Here is a 26,027-nt window from a genome sequence, read left to right as displayed (position 1 = left end):
GATTTAAGTGGGCTGAATAGTTTAAGAATGTTGACTTTTTGATTCGGAACAAATAAGTTTGGACAGAGTTTGTATTAGTCATCAACTACAACAACATCATGAAATAGATCATGTGTGTTCTTTCTAGAACACACATGGTGCCTATATTTTGGGGGAATGTTTGCTTATAAAATTAGGCTAGAAGACTGTAAAGTTAATGTTTTGACCAAATTACTGAGAGAAGTTCGTTAAAGAAGAAAAAATATTACAACCATATAAAAGACAATGATGTTTTTATAGGTGCCTATACATATAGTTATAGAAATAGAAAAACAATATTTTCGTTTTTGAAGAGAAGCAGTTTTAAAGGTTTTATTCTGTTAACAGTTGGGATCAAGAGACCTTTCATTTTAAAAAAATCGGACATTTCAAGGTGAACATATTATCTTGTCAAAACTTCTTTCAAGCAATAATCCAACCGAATCGAAATAACTTCAAAAAAAGGTAAAAAAAGGTATTTGTATTTTTATGTATAATCAAATAAGCTTAACTGAAGCTACATAGTCCAGGCATAAAAGGCAAAGGCGCAATTTTTGAATTGCGAAATAGAAACTAGTGATGGGAACTACCGAATGCTTTGAACTTTCGATAGTTAGTAACTGAATGATTTGAACTATCGAATAGTTCATTCATTAATTCATTTACTCATTCGAATAAAAACTATCGAATAAAAAAACTATTCGAATGAAAAAACTATTGAATAACAAAAACTATTCGAATGAAAAAACTATCGTATAAAAAAACTATCGTTTAAGAAAACTGTTCGAAAGAAAAAACTATCGAATTAAAAAAACTATTAGAATGAAAAAAACTATAGTTTAAGAAAACTATTCGAGTGAGAAAACTATCGTACAAAAAAAAACTATTCGAATGAGAAAACTATCGAATAAAAAAACTATTCGAATGAGAAAACTATCGAATAAAAAAAGAAAACTCGAATAAGAAACTATTCGAATGAAGAAACTATCGAATAAAAAAAACTATTCGAATGAAAAAATTTTTGAAAGAAAAACTATCGAATGAAAAATTTATTCTAATGAAAATAGTAACTATATGAATGAATGAATGAATGATTTCAATCTATCGAATTAATGAATATTTTACAACTATCGATAGTTTTTATTCGATAGTTCCCATCACTAATATAGAAACGGATATGTTGGTACCTACATTATATTCTTTTTCGAATAATTCAATTCTAAATAAATTAACATCTAACTATAATGTAAAAAGATGCTAATTGAACCGGTTCCGCTATTCGAACCAAATTCAAGAAAAAAAAAAAAAACTGTAAAAAAAATTTATTTGCTTACCTATGAGCGTAATAGGTTAGAGGTACCTACTCAAAGCCTATTTAGGAATTCATTCCCAGACACTGCTCTACTTTATTCCGAATGAACCTACAAAATAACCTAAACCTATACCTCTACACAACTCAGCTAACTAACCTACCTCCTATAGGTAGGTATAAAGCTTAAGATGCCTGTCACGTATTATGTGTCGTTCTGTGTAATCAATTGTTGCTGCTGGATTGTTGAATATTTTTATAGGATTTTGCCATTAAACGTTGTTTGATCAAACAATAAATACATTTTTATTATTTGTATTTGCAAATAGAGTCAAGCCTTCCACGAAAACATTGGTTACATATCTGCATATTGAGAGGGGGAGATACCAATGATATGTTAACCATTTTGTATCTTTTGTGTTGTTTGGATAAATTACAACAAAAAAAAAAAAAACATAAGTTTGTAACCAGCAAATATTTATGTATGTATTTATTTTTTGTATGTGTGTGAAATTGTTGGTGGATTTAATATAAACAACAATTGGATAATGCAAGTTATATCTCAGGTGAATTTTAAATCAACTTTAATTCGATTGCACCTCGAATTGTATCTGTTATAGCCTAATTTGAGTCGTTCGTTGGGGTCTTTTCCTATTAAATAACAGAATATAAAGGAATTGCTATGCAAAATATAGGTGTGGCACAAGACTTTTGCAGTGCATGAATGAGATTTATGTTTGTAGTTGATGGTTTAAATGCAACTGACAGGCTGATGATGGCATATGCCTTGATGAAAGTTACATGTTGAGTTGAGCTTTAATGTACAATGGTAATACAGGGTGTGCATGAAAAAATCTCATAAGCAAAAGAGGTTAACTTTTCCTTAATGGCTTTTATTTGGCGAAAACAATTTAAAGTTTTGTTTTTTAAAACTATTATAAAAGCTCTTCCTGTCGAGGATATACTTTGATATGATACGGTTCGGATCGAAATATTTGCTGTCCTGTAGAGGTCGAAATTCCGCTATAAATGTAAATACTGAATTTTGCCATAAAAAAATTGAAATACAATAATCCATTTCACAATAATTTTGTACTTTGGTGTAATTCAATCAATTTTTTTTTTTGTATCAGTTCGAAAATGGTCCGAATTTTAAAATCCAGAATAATAAAATTTTTAATTTTCAAAATTATGTTTTTCAAAATCATTTTTTTGCACAAAAACTACTGCTTCTCTAAATTCTACTGTTCTAAACTTAGAGAGAAAAAATATTTCAATCTGAATCGTTCATTTAAAAAACCACCAAAAATAGTTGAAGTTTATTAAGGAGTCAATAAAAACTTATTTATCTACAAATAAAATGAGGTTTAGAAAATTTTTACTATATTATTTTTTTTTTTTTTTTTTGAATTTCGTGTTAAAAATATAATTTAAATTATATTCTTCTATTGTCCATATACTATCGATAATTGAGTTCACGGTTATATGTTTTGTTGTATATTCGTTTTAAGTTCACAAATTGCATTAGCTCTCATTTAAAAACGGTCAATTGTAAAAGTGTCTTTTATGTCTTTTTGAAGTTATTATGTCGAAATTTTTAAAGCGATTTACCAATAGAGTGTGATATTGTTTTCTTTAAAAATAAATGTCAGCCAATTTGAATATGTATTCAGGGGCGGACTGGCCCACCGGGCAACCGGGATTTTTTCCGGTAGGCCCTCGGGCAAGAAGAAAATTTTTAAAAGCACTTGAAATTCTATTTTGTAAAACAAAACTTTCTCATAAAATACTCGGTTGCTAGTCAATATAAACATATTGTGGCCTCCTATAAATCTTTCGAGGTCCACAGAATTATTTTTGTGGCCCTTTTATTAAATGTAGGCCCCCAACAGATCTTTGAAGGCCCAACGAATTTTGTTTGTTGCCCTTTCATTAAATGTAGGCCCCCTATAGATCTTTGAAGGCCCACCGAATTTTGTTTGTGGCCCTTTAGTCAATGTAGGCCTCCTTTCGATCTTTCAAGGCCCACCGAGTTTTGTTTGTGGCCCCTTAGTCAATGGAGGCCCTCTTTCGATCTTTTTAGGTTCACAGCATTATGCTTGTGGCCCTTTTAGTAAATGTAGGCCCCCTATAGATCTTTGAAGGCCCACCGAATTTTGTTTGTGGCCCTTTAGTCAATGTAGGCCCTCTTTCGATCTTTTTAGGTTCACAGCATTATGCTTGTGGCCGTTTTAGTAAATATAGGCCCCCTATAGATCTTTGAAGGCCCACCGAATTTTGTTTGTTGCCCTTTCATTAAATGTAGGCCCCTTATAGATCTTTGAAGAAGAAATTTAATTTACTTTTTTTTCGTTTGTTTACTGAGCCAATTTTGACAGTCACAAATAGGAGTGAAGTTAGTTGCGCTTGAAAAAGGATTTTTTTTCCTGTTTCATCTGGTACAATTTCTTTTATGCGTTATCGTTTTATATAGTCGCTCTTTGTCGCGACTATCGTTTGTCGTGGCTATCGTTGTTTTGCCGTTCGTTTCGTATTATGTAATAGGCCCCCTGAACAAAATTAGGGAAAATTAAAATTTGATATTTTTAAGGAATTCTATAAGTCGTCAAAATAAATAAAATCTGTTTTTGTAATTAATTAAACACCGTTTTAAATGATCTTTTACACAAAACTAAGTACCTATGCTATTTGATATCTTCCATGAAAAGGATCGTTCAGAAAAAATTTCGAAAATCTTTAAAGCCGTTTTATAAAAAATAATTTTTTATATATAAAATTTTTCTAACATTTTCAAAAAATATAGTTGGTATGCGATTTATAAGAAATAATAAAACGAAATTTCCATAAAATATATCAACCCGTTTTCAAAAAATCGATTTTTCAAATGACAGGTAGGTACGGTTAGTTTTGGCCCTAAAAAAAATTTCAATTTGTCCTCCAGGGAATCACCCAAAACTATTAACTACCAAGTTTGAAAAAAATCGCTCTATTAATTTAGGCTATAACTCGCGGTACTTACAGACGGCAGACAGACCAGAATAGCGGGACCCACTTTTTTAGCATACTCTATCATCTTAATGTCATGTCTGATTGTTATCTCAAGTCCGATTATTTTTTCGAATTTTAGAACGTTAGAACATCATTTTTTAGATAATTTTATTGTGAATAAGACTGTTAAAATGAGTAAAAATGGAGCTATTAAATATAAATGGTACCAATCTCTTTTCCAAGATCGGCTGCTTTGAACATCCTACTATCCCAAAAAATTGACTTATATGATAAGGACATTCACCAAAATACATTCCACGAAAAAAATTTAGTCCTGCGAAAAATGCGATTTGATTTACTAATTTGCCTGGGCTATAATATCATTCTAGAACGTTGTGTTGAGATCAAATAATAATAATAACATTCTACATTAGTCAAACAAATTAAGATAAAGATTTTTTCGATTTGTATTTGTATTTTTGGAAGAGGTGGACATTTATGAAAAGTGACATTCGATATATTGATATATAATGACCTTATATTAGATTTATAAAGAATACATACTTTCTTTTGACTTAACTGAAAGTAACACCCACTTAAAGTTTTAAAATGAATGTTATATAACTTAGCCCTGTACATTTTTTTAATTTTTAATAACTCAAATAAATTGATCCGCCTGTTCACAGATTATAGATCAATAAACGTGAAAAAACTTAATATCAAGAAACAGTTTCTGCTTATCAACTTTTCTTTTTAAAAATTTTAAAAGTGAATTATGTATTTGTGGCCCTTTTCCTTAAAGTCCCGGGAGGCCCTTTGACCCCCAGTCCGCCCCTGTATGTATTATTGGTATTTTTTTTTAAGAAACAATTTGTTATGTAGCTTTATTTTAGCCTTTTATTAACAAAACAACAGAAGAGATGTTAACAATGGTAAAGCTCTTTCAGTTGAGAAACAAACTAATTGAAACCTATTTTAATAGAAAATATTAATGAAAAAAAAAATAGAAAATTGGTTAAATGATTAAGAATAGGTAAGACATACAATCCAAAAATATTCGGTATTTAACTGGTATGTACAAATGTGTAGGATATAATTTATTTAATTTATTTCTCTTGACAATGAATAAAATCCAAAACCATAGGAGAAATAGTTGTAATAAAAGATGTCGAACTGCAAAACATATGTATATACCTACCTTATATATTGTTTTATTTTAAAGAAGATTTAAGAACGTCCAATTGTTATCAGTAACACATAACTTGGGAGGTCTAATATAACATCTGAGTTTAAAGAAATAACACGGTGTTACAAAAATGAGGTTTTAAAATATACGCGGCCGGAGACCTATCAGGTTTTGTAGAGCTAGTCGCACTGAATACGAAACGGTTTTTGAAAATCCCCTAACACCCCCAAAATCTGGAGTTACGGGCAAAAAACGGTTTTTTGGACCTTCACCCATTGAAAAAATTCTAGCGTCGACAATTTTTTACCCATTTTCGATTTTTTTACAGTTTCTGATAGAAGATAAATATACCTTTATAACAATGTATAAAACATGTAACTCGGTTAAACCACTTAGAATTTATAAGATGTCAAAGTTCAAAAATTCAATTTTTTTTGTCATTTGCCCAACTTCGGCATCAATTTAAAGCATATGTTTTCAAAACAACATGCTATTAAAAAAATATATTCTAAAACTATATCTATTTCCCAATTGATCGAGGTATTTTTTATGAAAATCACTTCAAAATTGGCTTAGAAAAAAAAATTTTTCGATTTCAACCCAGATACAGAAATTCGAACTTTTAGGTATAGAACAAAAATGTTGTTTTGGCACGTGTAGTAGGATAAGTTGGGCGCCAGGATTTGATGAAGAGTTTTTGTAGAGGAGCTCAATACAAACATTTTTTTCCTTGGGAGGGGGGTCTATCTGCCCCCGTTTAGGTGGGAGGGGCATTTTTTTTTTTTTTTAATTATCAAAATAAAAAAAAATTATTAAAAAACAACGGCAACACTTACAGTAATAAATGATACCATTTCCAAAAGGCAAAATTGTGCATTTGATTCTAATTTTTAAATCAATATAATATTCCCAATAGTTTTTGAAATAATCGATTTCAAAGTTAAAAATAATGGAAAACTCATTACTATTTTGTCCAGACTGTGAATTTTAGTAAATAAATTACTTAAACAGAAAACTGCCTCAATTGATTCCTTATCGAACCGTGAAAACTATATGTTTCTATGTCTTCTAGTTTTTGGGAAAATTGAAAAATTATTTTATCAGATTTTTCTTTTTTCAAAATATTTTTTGTTTTTATTTGTTTTTATTTTTCAATTTTCTCAAAAACTAGAAGACATAGAAACATATAGTTTTCACTGCTCGATAAGGAATCAATTGAGGCAGTTTTCTGTTTAAGTAATTTATTTACTAAAATTCACAGTCTGGACAAAAATAGTATAAAATGAGTTTTCAAAAATTTTTTTTCCCCTATTTTTAACTTTGAAATCGATTATTTTAAAAACTATTGGTAATATTATATTGATTTAAAAATTAGAATCAAATGCACAATTTTTCCTTTTGGAAATGGTATCATTTATTACTGTTAGTGTTGCCGTTGTTTTTTAATAATTTTTTTTTATTTTGATAATTTTTTTTTTAGAAAAATGCCCCTCCCACCTAAACGGGGGGAGATAGACCCCCCTTCCAAAGAAAAAAAATGTTTGTATTGAGCTCCTCTACAAAAACCTTTCATCAAATCCTGGCGCCCAACTTATCCTACTACGTGCCGAAACAACATTTTTGTTCTATACCTAAAAGTTCGAATTTCTGTATCTGGGTTGAAATCGAAAAATTTTTTTTTCTAAGCCAATTTTGAAGTGATTTTCATAAAAAATACCTCGATCAATTGGGAAATAGATATAGTTTTAGAATATATTTTTTTAATAGCATGTTGTTTTGAAAACATATGCTAAATGCATATCTTGTAAGCAAAATGTGTCAAGAAATAATCCAGGAGTTTTGTGCAATGGCTGTGATAAACATTTCCATGCCAAGTGTGGTAAAATAGATAAGGAGCTATTCCATAAACTAGCATCTGGTGAAATATCAGTATGGAAGTGCGAATCTTGTCGCATTCAATTATCAACTCATAACCTCAATAACACCAGCTTAAATATGGGGGAAACAGACTCCGAATCAGATATTGATTTTCATCAATCAATTAAAAAAATACACATGGAGCTCGAAAAAATCAAGGCCACTCAATTGGCGTTCACGAACTCAGTTTGTAAAGTGAGCAAACAACTCTCAGAGATCGAGAGCATGGCTACCGCAATTTCAGACAACAAGAAGAGAATCGATGACCTCGAGTCTGAAAATACACAGCTTAAGCATCAAATCGTCTCGCAACATCAACGCATACACCAGCTGGAGCAAAAAGAAGCTCAGAAGCAAATTATGATATATAATATTCCAAATCATGAACCGAACATCGACTTAAGAGCTGTCTTTACGCAGGTTCAAGCAGTTCTGTCCAATGTTCCATTAAAAGATGATGACGTCGTTGATATAAGACGGCTTCCTAGCAAAACAGCTAAACCGGGACCGTTACTGATTGAAATGAAGAACACTCACGTTTGCAAACGATTCTTGACTGCAGCTAAACTACACCGTATTAATGTATCACAAAATCAAAATTCTCTTTCATTTTCTATATCTAATTCAATTAATGATCAACTTATTTATATCAATGAATACATTCCTATTTCAGATCTTATTTTGTACAAGAAAGCAAAGGCACACAAGATTGAGCACAATTTTAAGTATTTATGGAAAAAAAATGGCAATATTTTCATGAGGAAGGATGACGAGAGCAAAATTTTTAAACTTTCATCACTTACTGATTTTCGTTTGATAAGCTATGATTACACAGTCAACGAAATCGGTCAACGCGTTGACTCTCTGACGTCAAGAAAAAATCCATATTCTCTCTGTCATCTCACCGTCAACGTTCACAGTGTCAACGCATAAAACATTGACTATCACACGATTGACACTATTGCGTCAATGTTGTCCTAAATTACGTTGACGCGCAGGTGTGTCAACGTGACGTTTACTTAGCAGTGTCAACGCGTTGACTCGCAAAACTGTTGATCACACTGTTTGACACAAAGCAAAAATATAAATTTTCCAAAAATATTTTGTAAAAAAAAGCGGAGAAAATGAGATTTGAAAAAAGCTCTCATAGAAAAATTAAACTGAAATATGTTTGACATTGTTGCATTGAAATGTAAATATTTCAAGATATACGCAATGCACTTTTAAGATAAAAGTCTTAAATGAATTCTAATAAGATTGTTGAACGAATACAAATTTAAAATTACTAAATTTGTGTCGAAAAATTAAAAAAAAAAAATTAAAAAGTTTCCACATTTGATTTTTAAAAAATCGAAAAAAAATCAACATGGCCACCTTCAAACGCTTATACCATAGGAACGCCGCACCCAATGTTAATGGTTATGGTCTTAAAATTTAGCTTAGAATATATAAATGGTTTTTGGTTTTTTGTCAAAAAAAAAATTTTTGCATCCAACATGGATGCCACGGGCATACCAAAAAGTTTTTTTGTAAGAAAAAAACAAAAAGGTGAAATGAGAACCCCCCTCTCTTCAAAACGGTACACCATTCAAATAATCGTCCTACAAAAATTTTCCCAATCCAACTTTCATCGTATTTCTATACAAAAAACAATGTCATTCTAAAACGATGACACGGTATTAAATTCTGCCGCGTCAATGCTGGGACAGGGTCATTGCGATGACACCCAGTCCTAAAACCCTGTCAACGCGTCCCAATGGCATTGACAGAGAGATTACACGGTCATCGAAAATAGTCAATGCGTTGACCCAAAAATGTGAGTCAACGCGAGTGTCATCGTACCCGTCAACGCAATGACAGCAGTTTTCGTTGACGATCACACGACGTGACACTCTTGGGACAGATTGTGACGTCATTTTTACGTCAGAGAGTCAACGCGTTGACCGATTTGGTTGACCGTGTAATCATAGCTATAGAGTAAAACTTTAAAAACAAGCAAGTACAAATCACAATAACATAGATAAACATATAATGAATAATTTAAATATTTACTACCAAAACATTAATAGAGCTGTAACCAAATTACACGATATCAAGAAAGCAATATTATGTAATGATTTTGATGTCATATGTTTTACCGAAACTAATGATAGTATTCAATCTAATGAAGCGTTTCCTTTGAACTATAATGTATTCCGGAAAGATAGAAATAATGAAATATTTGAGTCATGCGGGGGAGGTGGTTGTTTGATTGCCGTAAAAAATCATATACCAGCGATTAGATTTTGAAAATTGGAGACATGTTTTGAGGATTTATGGATATGTTTAACAAATCCAACTAACATGAGAAAAATTTTTATTTGTTGCAACTATATTAGACCTCAAACTACTGCTGATGTATATGATCAATTTTGCAATAATCTTTGTTCAGTTTTTCAATCGCTTTCAAATAATGCAGAAGTAATCTATTTAGGTGACTTTAATGTCCCGACTATCATATGGACTTTCGATTCAATCTCTAAAAGCTTAATACCAAGTTACTATACGTCTCGCAAAGCCGAATCGCTATTGATGTCTACATCCTTTTGCAATTTCTCGCAATATAACCCAATTAGAAATTGCGATGACAATTTACTTGACTTGGTTTTTTCAACAATGCGCTCTCCAAACATTACGGTCTCTGCAACAAATGAAGTTCTTTCCAAAATTGACACATATCACCCACCACTGTTAATAACATGTAAATTTCATGTGGAAAGATTTTTGTCAGAATCTGTTATTCAACAAAGAAATTTTCATAGGGCTAATTTTCAAAGTTTAAATTTATTCTTAATGGATGTGAACTGGTCTTATCTCAATACTTTAGGCACAGACTTAGCATTCCAAAGTTTTTTTGATGTCATACTTAATGGAATTAATTTATATGTGCCACTTAAAAAAGTGCGCAATGCAAATTATCCCAAATGGTATTCTATCAACCTTATCAATTCAATAAAAGAAAAAAACAAAATGCTGCGTAAGGTAAGAAAATTTAACAGGCCAGATGATGTAATTACTTTTAAGTATTTGCGTACGGTAGTCAAAAAACAGATCAATGAATGTTATGCTCAGTATCTTAAGGAAGTTGAAAATAATATTAAAACAAATGTCAAGTTCTTTTGGTCATACTCTAAGGAGCTACGGAAATCCAATAAGATTCCCAACACAATGACTCTCGATGATGAAATTCATTCCACAAATCAAAGTATAACAGAAGCTTTTTCTTCGCATTTTCAACTTAACTACAGCCATACAAATGCATTATCTATCAGAAGCTTGAATAACAATTCAAATCTACATTTAACAGATATACTTGTTCCTATGATGACAACAGGTAGCGTGGCTTGTGTTTTGAATAGTCTTGATACAACAAAAAATGCAGGTCCTGATGGTGTTCCAAACTTATTTTATAAAAACTGTCAAGAATCTATTGTTGTACCTTTATGTATGCTATTCAACAAATCTTTGCGTGACAAAACATTTCCATCATGTCTTAAACATTCATTTGTTACTCCGATTCTAAAAAATGGGAATCCTTCTGATGTTAAGAATTACCGTCCAGTATCAATTTTGAACGCCATGTCCTTAATTTTTGAAAAGTGTGTGTACACCTCAATAATACCTGACATCCTTCCATATTTAAGCGATGGCCAGCACGGTTTTGTGCGAGGTCGATCGACGGTGTCTAATCTAGTTTCTTTTTCACATTTTGTGGCAAAAGCATTAGATAAATCCACACAAGTCGATGTTGTGTACACGGATTTTTCAAAAGCCTTTGACAGGATAAGCCATTCAACTTTGGTACTGAAATTGCGAGAATTTGGATTTCAGGAAAACCTCGTTAAATGGTTTGAGACCTATCTCTCAGATAGACAATATAATGTCGTTCTAAATAATGTACATTCCAGACCTTTCTACCCTTCATCAGGTGTACCACAAGGCTCAATTTTGGGCCCATTACTTTTTAATATTTACGTTAATGATGTTACTCACAATATGTCTTCCATGTCCTTGCTTACGCAGATGACTTGAAAATATTCAAAGTTATAAATAATGTTAGGGATTGCATTGATCTTCAAAAAGACCTCAACACATTATTTGATTGGTGTCAACTTAATAATTTAGATCTGAATATAAAGAAATGTTCAATAGTGTCGTACTTCAGGAAACTTAAACCCATTAACTTTGAATATGAGATAAATAAAAATACGTTAAAGAGGGAAACGGAGCATAGAGACCTTGGAATTAAATTTGATTCCAAATTCTCATTCACACCTCATTATGACGATATTATTAAAAAATCTTCGAAGGTGATGGGTTTCATTTTCCGAATTGGCAAGTTTTTTAAAAATTCTGAGTCTTTCCTACAGTTATTTAATATGCTGTGTAGAAGTATTCTTGAGTATGGAGCTGTTGTATGGTCACCAATCTATAAAACTCACAGTGACACAATAGAAAGAGTTCAACGTAAATTTACCAGATACCTTCAGTTTAAACTATACGCCAATCATAGTGAATACGATGATAGATTAATACTTTTTAAAATGCTTTCATTATCTCAACGTAGGTTAATGTTAACAGAAACCTACTCGAGGAAAATAATTATAGGTAAAGTACATTCGTCTTTATTATTGTCTGAAGTATACATACGATGTCCATCTCGACCTAACCGCCACGCATTGCAAATATTTCAACCACCTCGCTCACGAACTAATATATTCATGAAATCACCTATGATCCGGATGCAAGTTAACCATAATAATTACTTCCTCTCGTTTGATATCCTATTTTGAACTCAGTGAAAGAAATGTTAAATTACTGTTATTGAGAGTTGTTTCTTCGCACTCTTCCTCATGAAGTCATAACCATCTTATTAATTCTAGTTTGCCTTTGCCTTTCTTCTTTACTTTACTACATAAACTTTGCTTTTACTTTTGATGAATTTTTTTTAATTTTTAACTTTAAAAATTTTTTTGCTTTTTTTTGTTTTTGATATTTTTCAGATTTTTGTCATGAATTTAAATTATAATTTAAACAGATAGAATTATGTTATATTATTAATCTAATGTTGACTGTAGCTTGTAATTGGTTTTTTGAACTGTTAGCTACATATTAAAATAAAAATAAAAAAATAAAATAAAATAAAATACATAGTTCCAATTTCTGTATCTGGGTTGAAATCGAAAAATTTTTTTTTCTAAGCCAATTTTGAAGTGATTTTCATAAAAAATACCTCAATCAATTGGGAAATAGATATAGTTTTAGAATATATTTTGTAAATAGCATGTTGTTTTGAAAACATATACTTTAAATTGATGCCGAAGTTGGGCAAATGACAAAAAAAATTGAATTTTTGAACTTTGACACCTTATAAATTCTAAGTGGTTTAACCGAGTTACATGTTTTATACATTGTTATAAAGGTATATTTATCTTCTATCAGAAACTGTAAAAAAATCGAAAATGGGTAAAAAATTGTCGAAGCTAGAATTTTTTCAATGGGTGAAGGTCCAAAAAACCGTTTTTTGCCCGTAACTCCAGATTTTGGGGGTGTTAGGGGATTTTCAAAAACCGTTTCGTATTCAGTGCGACTAGCTCTACAAAACCTGATAGGTCTCCGCCCGCGTATATTTTGAGTGTTACACCGTGTAATTAATCCAACCAGTAAAATCTCTTCCTCTTAAGTTAAATCTACTTGGAAATAACTACTTGTTTGTTTTTGTCTTCTCAAATTAAACTTTAAATTGTCCGTGAATCCGTGACTAAAATTACCTGAGAGAAAGAGTTAAATATTTTACTAGTCTAGTCTAGAATTTTCTTATAATACTCGAATCACACACTGTGGGTTTTTTTGTTCCTATGTTTATTGTTTATATTTCTTAGAATGTAACACATTTAAAAGTTCCTGATTTAATATTCATATTTCTAAAACATTTATCATGAATCTTATTATACACTTTAAGCTGTTCAATTAATTTTTTGCACGATCATTAAAGTCAGTAGTCATAAGTTAGATCCCTATTAACTTAACGTAGGTTAATGGGAAAAACGAAAAACTTTTAAACTTGCGATATGGCAAGTTATGAATTTTTAAAGATGTTCAAAGTAGTTATAACAGACGATATTATACTATAATATCTGTCTGTCTCTATGTCAGTTAGTCTGCTTACTGTAGGAGGTATTTCAAATTTAACTTTAAATAAAAAGAATTGATTTGATACTTTATATTATTGAAATGGAGTATTTTTTTTTAGATATAGGGAACTTACTAGTTTTGCTTACATTTTGTTCAATTGCAGTTTAAAATTTTGTTGAATAAAAAACTTCGATAATTTTGTAAATCATACCAAAAGGGCAGGTTTTTTTATCTCCAAGAAACATTGTTACAGAGAAATTCAAGAAAATAACTTTATTTTAGAAAAAAAAAAGTTATCAACAAATTATTATAATGTATTCGAATTTCCAAGTAAATGAAATTGAAGTTTTTATAATTTTTTCACATTCAATTTTGTTCTTTTGAAAATTTAAAAACAATTATAATTTGAGAAATGTTTGTTGAGAAATTTTGAATAAAATCAAAATTACACTTTTTCGTATACGTTTTAGAGAAAGTTTTGGAATTCCTTGATATTTAAAAGATATTCGAAAATTGATTGTTCCATTTTGAATCTTATTTAAAAAACAAGTTAATTTACATTTTATAAGAGCATTTAATTTCTCATCCCTATCATATACACACTCACAAACACCAATAAATCTATACTCAAACCAAATGATACCTCAAGCTTCTCTTAAACAGATAATTGATTAAAAATAATGTTTTTAGTCATGTCTGCAAACAAAGTTCGTGAATTAATATTATAGTTTGATATATATAGGTAATATTAAAACATTAATAAAAATAACTTGTTTATAATTATACACTCTAAGCTGATCAATTTAATTAATGCACAATTATTACATAAAGAAGTGAGAGGAAATATAACTTTTTTTACTTGTGATAAAAGTGCATTATGACAAGAACAAGTTATGTATTCGTAAGGTCATTCAAAATAGAGATAACGATGAAATAAAAAAAAATTGTTTTTGTTCTTACTGACTTGTCTATCCCTTTTCTAATAGATTGTTATACATAGAAAATTTCAAAAACAAAAAGTGGTTGTCAGGTAGAAACGGGATCATGAGACTATTTCGAATGGCAAATTCTTGAACGCAAAAAAATTCAAACAAAAATAAAGTCGAACCCAAAATCCGAATGCATTAAAATATAGAAAAAAAAAAAACAAAAATTTCCAGGAAACAAATTCGGGTTTTTTTTTTTATTATTATTTCAACCCCCGTAGTTATAAACGTTGCAACTTTATACAACTGTTTAAATTTGGAAAATGTAATCAAAAACCCTGTTTATTGTTGTCTTATACTGCCCATAATCTCGTAAAGGCCCTAACTACAAAATTTTCGATTTTGATTTTTTTTGCATATTTAGAGTTAGGGCATTGTCTCTGATTTATTCTCATTTATTCTTGAGCATTGGTCTTTAAATAGGTCAGTAAATTACAAATATTTTTGAATTTTTTTTTCATTTTTATATGCAAATTGCGGTTTTTAATTTCGTGTTTTCCTCTAAAACTCAGAAGTATGAAAAATGTAGTTAGGGCCTTTACGAGATTATGGGTAGTATAGCTGTCAAACTTATACACAAGAGTAAATATTGTCTTAACCATGAATAATGTGATTATTATTTTTATTAAATAAAGCATATTTCCAACAATTTGAAAAAAGTTATACATTGTATAAGTAGTAGACAAAAATCTAATAAATACAACTGTAAGAGTTTCAACATAAATACAACGCGAACAATTATTTTTATACCGAATATATAAGAATAATTCCTTTAACATAATTTTGTAAAATAACGGGTTCGGGACCCGGGAGTCAAATCAAATAGAACATGAAACAGAAACAAATTAAAGTTTCACTGACCTAGACATGTCTATTCTTTATTGGTGATAAAAATAATAGTTATTTTTTAAAATGTAAGCATAACTTTTGTTGTTTTAGGAATTTGATGACAAAAAATGACTGGCACGTGACGAGTTTTCAGTCTCTGGACTCATTTTATAGAAAAACGTCCAATAAAAAAAGCTCTTAAGAGATTTTGCTAAGGATGTTATTTAGGACTTTATTTAGGAAGTAAATGTAAGGGTGATTAAATTTACCCGCATTTGAACTTTTGCTAAAATATGTCATTTTTATGTTTAAACTGTCTTGTCTATACAAAATGTTAATTTAAAGGTATTTGTATTTGTATTTGTATTTTTATTGTAGCTGAAATTGTAACATATTTTCTTTTCTTAAATCTATATTGCACAGTTTACAGAGATATGGTATAACTCTACCTTACTACTGAAAAATAATAATATTTTATTACAATTATCACAGAATTATACAAATTACAAGAAAGAAGGAAAAGCTACATGAAAAACCTTCCTATTAACGTATCGCTTTGTTAAGATGAGAAGAGAAGGGGAGCTTAGGACTAAAAAGTACCTAATTTCAAACACTGGCTTTACAAACAAATAAATAATTTAACAGTTAATAAATAAATAACATTGATGAGATAACAAAAAGTAATAAATAAATAAATAACAACTCAACATGTAATCAATAATTACAAAAATAAATAAATAAATAAATAAATAATTTAAAGGTATATTTTGATTTGAAAGAACATTATAAAGCTTAGAAATATTTATTTTAGAGTTAGGAATAAAATGTCACGAATCCATTATCTCTGAGTTAATTTTTAAAAATAAATCAATTTTACTGATTTTTTATGTTTTTTGACTGTATCCAAAAACTTACCTGTTATGTTTGCAAAGCTAATACTTATCAAATATTAAATATACTTATATAATATTTAATAACATTTATCTTATGAAAACATTTTAAGTGTAAGTTTTTGAGTCTTTAGAAATCCCCCTTTTGCTTGTTTAAAAATCAACTGCAAAAGAAAGCCATATTTAAGGATATTTTTTCTTTTTGTTTGACATCAGATAGAAATTATCCAAGCCCAAACACCCATTATTAAACGAAGCTTATTAATTGGTTTAGAAAAATATACAAGGGCATTGTTTAAAAAAAATGTTACACATACGCCACAGTGATCGTTTAGTTTTGAACTGATTTAAAATGGCTTACTACAATAACCAAAATGATGAATTGCAATTTTGTTCATTATTATCTTTTATTTTAAATTCATTTAAAACAATGTAGTTCAAAAATATTGTTATATATCCCTGCAATGAAGGAAAATTTCTATAGTCACCCCTGTTTTATTATTTATTTAAACTCGATTTGATTCTTCTTTTTCTTGAAATTTTTTTTTTAAAGGTTCCTAAAAAAGTAAGTTTCTTTTATTTAAAAGTTCAATCATGTAACTTAAAGTTAAGCCCAATATTTTAACACTGTTGGCTATAAATTAATACAAAGAAAATCGATCCAATGCGGTCACCTTCGTTTTATTTTAAGAATCTTATGCAAAACCATCGAACTGATTTTAGTCATCGGTTGAACCAGTTTGCCAAGTTAAACCAGTAGAACAGATACATTATTTCCATTCACAAATAATAATATAAATAAGAACTGGAAATAATTGCAACTAAAACCCTCAAGTTCCTCCCCTCTATCTTCGTCATCGTTGTTCGTCCGAACAAAAAATGTAATGAATGAGTCTGTGCTTGGAATACAACTTACAACAACTCTACAAACAGATTTTCCAATAGACTTTTCACTTTCAACAACCGCTTTAGATCTCGAGCCAAATCTTTAATATTGAAAACCTGTTCAAACAGTAAATTTCTCACAATCACTTGCACTTGTAATCCAAGAAAACTACTATATCCCAAACGCAATACGAACGGAATACAAAAAAAAAAAAATAAAGAAATTCAAATACAAACATAAATCTGAGGATGTATTGAGTTAGTGCATGTTGTGTGGAATAAGTAAAAATAAAAGTGAAACTGAGGAAGTATAGTCACGGCAGCCAGCAGCCGCAAGTACAAGACTTAACCAACCATCAAGTAATCAATATACGCACTTTAAACAATAAACAAATCAACAGTAGCAATTGTCATCAACGATGCGATGGGAAATATTGCAACAATAGAGGAGAACGACCTTTATTGTGACGACCATAAAGCATAGACCGAACTTATTGTTTGTTACCATTTTCACTCAATTTCCATCGTAATTAATTTGCTTCGCTATCGAATTCACTTGTGCATAAACAAAAACTATAAGGGTATAATTTATTATGCAGTATTGTTACAGCATAAATATAATAAGCGGATAATACATCATCTTAAAGTAAATATATTTAAATCTGCGGATATGGCATGAATTACAACAACACGACGATGAGTCTTACCACATCCCTCCTTTTTGTGTGAATTTCTTTCAAAAGTTAAGCAGGTTCAAGCAACTAAAAGTTTCAGGAAGAATTTTACCAGAACATTTTAGTGACAAGGCAAAAGGTAAAAAAAAATTAGATTACATGTGGGCTTGACTTGTAAGGTCGACATGTTGCTTAAACATGTTGTCTCAATTTTTTTTTCCTAAACTATAGTTGTCTTGACTTGTTGAATCTACTTGTTTTCTCGTCGTGTGACCATGACTTGTTACTTTAGCTTATCTATTCGATTTGTTCCTTCAACATGTTGCTTCAACTTGTTCCTTCAACTAAATGCTTCGACTTGTTAATTAAACTCACTTGGCTTGACTTATTGACTCTACTTGTTGCCTTGGCTTGTTGCCTCGAATAGTTGCCCCGATTTTTCGTCTCGACTTGTTGCTTTTACTTGTTGCATAAATTGATTGGGCTGTCATACTGAAAAAGTTGTCGGCAATTTTGTAAAAAGATTGCCCAATTTCCGATAAGTAGCCCAATCTGGCAAGCCTGTACTTATCGTCTAAAAATTGTACGTATTGTCTTGACTCAACTTGATGTCTAGACTTTTGTCTCGACTTTTTTCTCGACTTTTTTTCTCGAATTTTTCTCTCGACTTTTTTTCTCGGCTTTTTTCCTCGACTTGTTGTCTCGACTTTTTGTCTCAACTTGTTGTCTCGACATGTTGTCTGAACTAGTTAATTCAACTTGTTGCTTCGACTTGCTCTCAAGTTTTTTTGTCTCAATTTGTTTTTGCAATATTTCCATAATTTCATAGAAATGTTTACCTTGTGAAATTCACCTTTTTCCCTTACAAACTCCATCGAAATGAATTGGAGCAAAAAGTATTTACAAAGCTCTTTATCTTTATATGAGGCATTAGAGGCCGCGCGCACTACCAGACAATTTTCGTAATTATACAACACACACAACAAAAAAAATTGTTATTATTTTGGCACATTCTTGACAACGCAAAATCTGACTTGAAGATTAACACACGCACAGTGTACAACCAAAAATTGAGTTGTCTCTCTGGCATCACTTAGGCTAATAAGATACCATAAAGATTGGAGGGCGTTGCGTTGTAATCAAGTTAAGTAAACGATGCTAAGCAACGACCCGGAAAATGGGTCTAAATTTACGTTGCCAACATTATAACACACGAGTTTTTTTTGATAATGATGTTCACTCAAAGTAAACGAGAAGTTATACACATTTCATATAAACTTTTTGGTGTTGGATAATGATGGAAATGGTAAGGTGTTATGCATGTGTGTACTGTGTATAGCATTTGGTTTTTTTGGTGTGAACATGTCAAATTAACTTATATGATTGTGATTGCATTGTAAATAGAAATTTGAACAAGAAAACAAGTGGAAAAAAGATACATTTGACAAAACTCATTTATTATAAATTTGTTCATGTGAATTTGCGACATTTTCACATAATTGTATTTAGTTTAAGTAGACATAGGGTATATGAGATATAGTCTTTGACACTGACAGCGTGTGAGACTACAAGTGCATCTTAATAGAATGGGGAAAGTCATACGTAGGTAGTTTTTTTTTTCTTTCTACCTGTGCATTTAATTAGTGTCTCCGTATTTATTTATTTCTTGTATTTTTTTTTTAGATTAAACTTCATATGCGAATGAACTGTGATATCTAACTTTTACTTTCTCATGCATGAATATTATTTACAAGAAAAAAAAAAAATCGTAATCGAATCTGATGTGATTTTCAAAACTAACCGGATTTGGATTTCCTTTTATGTGTAGCCACCTACGTATAGGGTAGTTAAAATGTCAACAATGACGCAATGGACTATGGTCAGAACAATATCGTCTTTCAGAATAAGCTCTATGCATATAAATTATTTAATATTTTTGACATATTTTATATTTAATTACAAAAGAAATTGCGTCAGACAATTATTTAGGAGAGAATCAAATTGAGAATGAGAATCGTTACATTTTGGATGTTGTATTTTGTTTTTCTGTCAGAATGTACTGTTGCCTTTCTGAAGAAAAAGTAGATGAAAAGTACAATTTTTCTGAGAAAGGATAACAAAGAGTAGTAATAACCACTTAATTCCTTGTATGTGATTTCTTCTTTCTGATTACAAAAACACACATGACAGAATTTAATTACGTCCTTTACTTTGGAGAACACTTTATGGTGGAATTAATCTCATTAAATGCTAATTTGTTGCTCAAACCAAAAAATTGTTTCTTGTATGGTTTCTAATTTATTAAATTTTCCGCCGGACAAAATCTGAAATGATTAAAAACAAAAGGCTTGGCTGAACTCCAAATTTGTAACTTTTTAAATGATTTTCAATTCTACAAACTTTGTTTTTGTAGTTTCAACAGTTTTTTTGCTTTTCAAAATTCCGCTAAAATAAGACAAGTTGAAAATAAAAAAATTATTATTATTTTCTTATGTCCAAAATTGTAGCTTGTAAAATCCTAATTTGATGTACAAGAATTAATTTTGTAGCTTTACCGAGTCATTTTTTATTTCAACTTAAAGTTTCAGAAGTGCATTTCCGGTTTGATCAGGCAAGTGGAGTAATTAAAAATAAAATTCGTTTTAAAGTTTTTTCTCTTGTAAGAAATTTAAGCTTTTAAAAACAAAATTTTGGGGGCAAACTCTATTTTGTAGCTCTAACACTTTTCAAAATATTAAAGGTTTTGTTTAAAAAAGTTAGCTCAAAACAAAGCTCCCGAAATCCAAAAAAAACTTGAAATTCTTATTTCTTTTTTTTTTTCAAAAATTGAAGTAATATAGGTTCAAATGAAACGCGTAAACCTCGATTTTGTAGCTCGATCAGTTTTCTTGCTATTCAATATTCCGCTTAAATAAGACTCAACCTCATACATATGTAAGGTAACGGTCTCGAAACTGTACAAAATCTCATTTTTTTAAATGGGTTGGGGTCGAAATTCTGTATGTTGCAAAATTCTGTATTCAAAATACTGTATGCCAAAATACTGTACGTCAAAATTCTGTATGTGCAAAATGCTGTACGAACAAAATTCTGAAAGTCAAAATTCTGTATATAAAAATTCTGTAAAAATGCTGTAAAAAATATCGTTTTGATAATGTAAAAAAGTGCGCGCGCACTTTGAAATACAGATATATTTAAAAGAGGGTTTACTATGATTTTCTAAGAGATCAAGTTAATAAAGAGGCAAGCTTCTGATGCTGATTAATCTAGGTACTTTATTAGGAGCTACGGAAAAAGAGAGAGAAAACAAAACTTCACTTAATTAAAAAAAACAATCTGAATTAAACCACGTTGCATACCTAAAACGGATTGAAAAAAAAAATTAAATTTATATTGATTTTGACATTTTTTTTGTAAAATGTATTTTGTATGTTTAAGAAAAATTTGATTTGTGTTCCTAGAATTGATTTACTTTTTTACTTTAATAATTGTGTGGCTGTGTAATTATAATTACACAGCCACACAAAAAAAAAATAAAAACCCCTGACCTGGGGTTGCGACTATGTTTTTCATATAGTTTTTGGGTCTTTGAAACCGAATTCGAAGTCCGTTTTTCCCCATCACGTCAGGTTTTTGAGATAACCTCAAAAAATTTCACGGAAATTTTTTTGAGGATATCTCAGAAACCTGACGTGATAGGGTGAAATTGACTCCGAATCTGGATTCAGAGATCCAAAAACTATATGATAAACATATTCGCACATCCACATCAGAGAAAAAAATTTTTTGTTTTCGTGACATTTTTTGAGGTTATCTCGAAAACCTGACGTGATGGGGAAAAACGGACTTCGAATTCGGTTTCAAAGACCCAAAAACTATATGAAAAACCTAGTCGCAACCCCAGGTCAGAACTTTTATATTTTTTTGTGTGGCTGTGTTATGTTTGTATAAAATTACAACTTTACTGTCAATAATTATATTTAAAGCTAGTATTTAGTGTTTTTTTATCAAAGGAAATTTCTTTAAAAATACTGTATTGAAAATACAGTATTTTGCCGTACAGAATTTTACAAAACAGAATTTTGCAAGTCAGTATTTTGTTCATACAGTATTTTGACGTACAGAATTTTGTATTTACAATATAATGACGTACAGAATTATGGTCTTACAGTATTTTGACCCCACAGAATTTTGTCGTACAGAATTTTGACAAGCAGAATTATGACCCGCTCCCTTTTTAAATTATGTACACTGGCCAACAATTTTCAACTTTTTAAAATTTTCCAGAAGATTTATATCAAATATTATAGTTTGGGTTCAGTAAGCTCAAAAATAATACTAGTTTCTTTCTAGCAGCTCTAGTTTTTGAAATATTTAATTTGTCATATTTGGGGAAATGTTCATACTGATTTTTAAGTTTTTCTTATTTTGAGCGTTTATTAAAATTTTCCAGAAAAATTTATATTAAACTCAATGTATTTGGGGTCAGTAAACCCAAAAATCACATTTATTTTTTTCTAGGAGCTCTATTTTTTGAAATATTTTAGTTTTCTACATTTAGGGGGTAATTTCGTACTTATTTTAAAGTTATGCTTATTTTAAATGTTTGTTGGCATTTTCCAAAAATTTTCTTTTCGAATGTAATGCATTTAAGTTCACTAAGCCTAAAAATTACACTGGTTGCTTTCTATTAGCTCTATTTCTTTTAGATATTTTAATTTTTAACATTTTTGAACTATTTTTTTTAGATTTTATTATTACAAGCGTTTTTAAAGTTTTGTTGAAAAAATTTGTTTCGAATGTAATGTATTTCCGTTCAGTTAGTAAAATAAAAATACAAAAAAAAAATTTAACAAAAAAAAAAAAAAATTATGAATTTCTATGCCTTTTCATGTACGAATAATTTAAAAACTAGAGCTGCTAGAAAAAAAATACTGTTATTTTTGGAATCAACACAATAAATTTAGTAAAAAATGATAAACAACGGTCTGGAAAACTTTTGTGTATTGGGCAGTGTTATTAGACTGAAGGAGGTTAATAAAACTATATGCAAATATAAAGTAAAAAGTATATGTATTTAAGACATGGTATCAACAATAAATTTCTTAAACGATCATGAACTTAGTTAATATGACATTTTTCAATTCAGATTGGATATCAGGGCAACTCATATCACTTAGGTACTTTCCGCATTTTTCATACAAACAAATGCACAATTGACATCTCGTTTTGCTAGCTTGAAAATGACAGTATCAAAAATTTCAAACATATAGCAAAAATGATAAAATTCTAAGTTGACGGTGACTCTTTCAAGTTGGGAATTGTTCTGTACATTGTTCAACTTATCAAAAAGTTGGAGCTTAAAAAGTTGGTAGACGTGAAAAAAGATAGTTTTTGGTGAATTGTTAAGAATTAAGTTATCTTAGGGTCTCCAAAACGATATGTATGACATTGTTAAGAACTGAAAAAGATTACACAAATGGGCGTTTTTTTTAAGTTAGAGTAGACATAAGTTTAAACAATTTTTTTACCATAAATTTGGTTCAAGAATTTGTTTTATACAGGGTACATGTCACTTACATATAATAAACATATTTTTATTTTTTTTTACAGTTTGTGGACCACCAGCAGTTCCGCTGAATGCAAAAGTTCAAACAGTCTCTGGTGAGAGTGGGATATTGGAAGCAACTTACGAATGTGATTCAGGATATGAATTGTTTGGCCCACGAACTATAAAATGTGATCCAAAATCTGGTTGGGATAAGGAGCTTCCATTTTGTGGAACAAATGTAGCATACAGAAAACCTGTCAATCAAAGTTCGCATACGAGAGCTGGGCCAGCTAGTTTTGCCAATGATGGCAATCAAGGAAATCAGGTGAGAAAGTTAAAAAATCAAAACAGAATTTTAAGTGAACTAGAGGTTTAAAAAACTTAAAGAATTTACCAATACAAAGCATTTTAAATTTTTTTTTATTAAATGTGATTTTTTAGAAACCTCGCCATAAGGAGAGCTTTAAATTATACGTTGCATTTTTATATTTTTTCAAGGCACTAACTAATTCGACGTCGCTAACGTTAAGTTTTTACTTGTAAATATTTTACCATTTAATAGTTTGAAAGTTTCCCTACCGAAAAGAATATAAATTTCAACACAGGTTTATCGTATTCATAGACAATTAAGACCCACTTATAAACCAATTTCTTATGGAAAAGAGCTGCTTCTAAGAAATGTTTTCAATTGACAAAAAAAAAATATGAAAATATGAAAAAATTACATTTTTCATACCACCAAAATCAGAGGTTTTAGTGGGGCCAATTATTATCTAAAACTACGTTGTGTCATTTTTGTAAAAATTTTGCGAAAGCTTAGATACGAAAAAAGTCACCTTTTAACGTTATTATTTTGTAAAAGAAACAATTTAAGTTCTTGTCACTTACGTCACATACGTATTTTTTTTAAAATTAAATAATTGAATTTGTTCATATTCATTATATTCATATACGAGAATAATTTCAATATATTAGAATCTTTCTTTGAATGGATATAAAACTCTATCTCGTGGAAGGTGCAGTGGTGCATTTTATGTTCAAAAATGTATTCAAGAATATTTTACATGTTTGTGTTTTTTGAACAAAAAAAAAGGTTGAGAAAAGACTAAATTCATGCGGTATGGTTTGTAGTTAAAATTCATACATAATACCTAACAAAATTTTCCTCTCAATAAGCACCGCGGAAAAAAGTCTATTTTTACCGACTTCCAAAAAGAAGGAGGTATTCAATTCGACTGTATTTATTTATTTTTTATTTTTTGTGTTTGTTACCTCATAACTTTGTACTGAGTGAACCAATTTTGATAATTCTTTTTGTATTGGAAATCCACCGCCATGTGGTCCCATTTCAATTTCGTCCAGTTCTGGCCATATATAGGAACTATTAGAAAAATCATAAAACCCAGTTTTAGATATGGAATTCGGTTTTGTTTTTGGATAAAAATGATTATTTATTTATAAATGTGTTTTTATTTTTTTTACTATAAAAATTAGAAGTTTTAACAAGTATGTTTTTTGTTGTATTTATGTAGAGTCACCAAAATCATTTACAGAAAAAATGTTAGGATACAAATAGGCCTTACTTTTTCTAATAATAAACCAGATTTATATTTCATAAATCCATAAAAACCGATAAATAAATTTTTTTTAAAATGAAAGCGGTTGATGGATAAGTCCAATAGAACAGCGCTTTATAATATTTTTGAATGAAGTTAATCGGCCATCTAGTCAAAATGTATACTTTTCTGAATTTCATTACATACATTTTTGAATATAAAAGGCATTACTGCACTCTTCCTAAACGAGATACAGACTTGTGCCCAAACAAAAATATGGTACACTCATCGAGACCATTCATTTGATGTATGTTTCAATGTGTTACACCAATGGGCCAAAATGCCCAGCCTCCTTTCTCGAAAATAGCTGTGACATTTTTAGTTTAACTATTTACTCTTTAAAATCGAAGCAATTGCAAAAAACTGCATTTTTATTTTTTATTTTTTTAAACTCAAATTACAGAAAAATCTTTTGCATATTGCCTTTTCTTTTCTCTAATAGTGAATTGTAGAATTATAAAATTTGGGCAAAACTTGTGATAATTTATTTTTAGGCATTGCCCTGTTAAAAGATATTCCGTATTCAAATTTGTATTTAATTGGAAAAAAGAAAATACAAAATTTTAATAAAAAATAATTTTAATAAAAAAAATGCTCATAATATAATCAATTTCAGATTTAACCAAAAATGAAATAGTATTTAAAATAAAACATGCATACTTTAATCCACAAGTACAAGTTCATGCGACGCATTCGTAGACGCCACTCGTTAATTTTAAAAGATATTTTCTTCACGAAATTGTTTATTAAGCATTAATTTAAATCAAAAATTATATTAAAACAATTATTTTGTGGTTTAAAAAAAAATTTATTTTTAAAAATCAAATTTCAATACTATAGGAGTTTATATTTTTTGAAATTTTGATTTTAGGTGTTGATAAGTTATATTACATAATTAAAAAATTACATTAAAAATTTAATTTGAAATACATTTTTTTTTAAAGCAGGCATTTTTAAACGGCAATGACGATTTGAACATTTTTTTCTTAAAATTCATCGTTGTGA

The 26,027-nt window shown here is 29.7% G+C and overlaps 1 protein-coding gene across 1 annotated transcript in view; it reads left to right on the top strand.

Moving 5' to 3' along the window:
* Positions 1-26,027, top strand: part of LOC129909216 (sushi, von Willebrand factor type A, EGF and pentraxin domain-containing protein 1) — a 71,090-nt gene that overhangs the window by 34,199 nt on the left and 10,864 nt on the right. Inside the window, exon 2 of the mRNA XM_055986250.1 lies at positions 23,469-23,731. Coding sequence (XP_055842225.1) covers positions 23,469-23,731 — 263 coding nt within the window. The remainder of the gene's footprint in view (positions 1-23,468; positions 23,732-26,027) is intronic.

The sequence above is a fragment of the Episyrphus balteatus genome, chromosome 2, assembly GCF_945859705.1.
Source record: "Episyrphus balteatus chromosome 2, idEpiBalt1.1, whole genome shotgun sequence".
NCBI classification, from domain to species: Eukaryota; Metazoa; Arthropoda; class Insecta; order Diptera; family Syrphidae; genus Episyrphus; species Episyrphus balteatus.
Note: the sequence above shows the minus strand (reverse complement) of the source record. Positions and strands in the feature narration are given on the sequence as shown.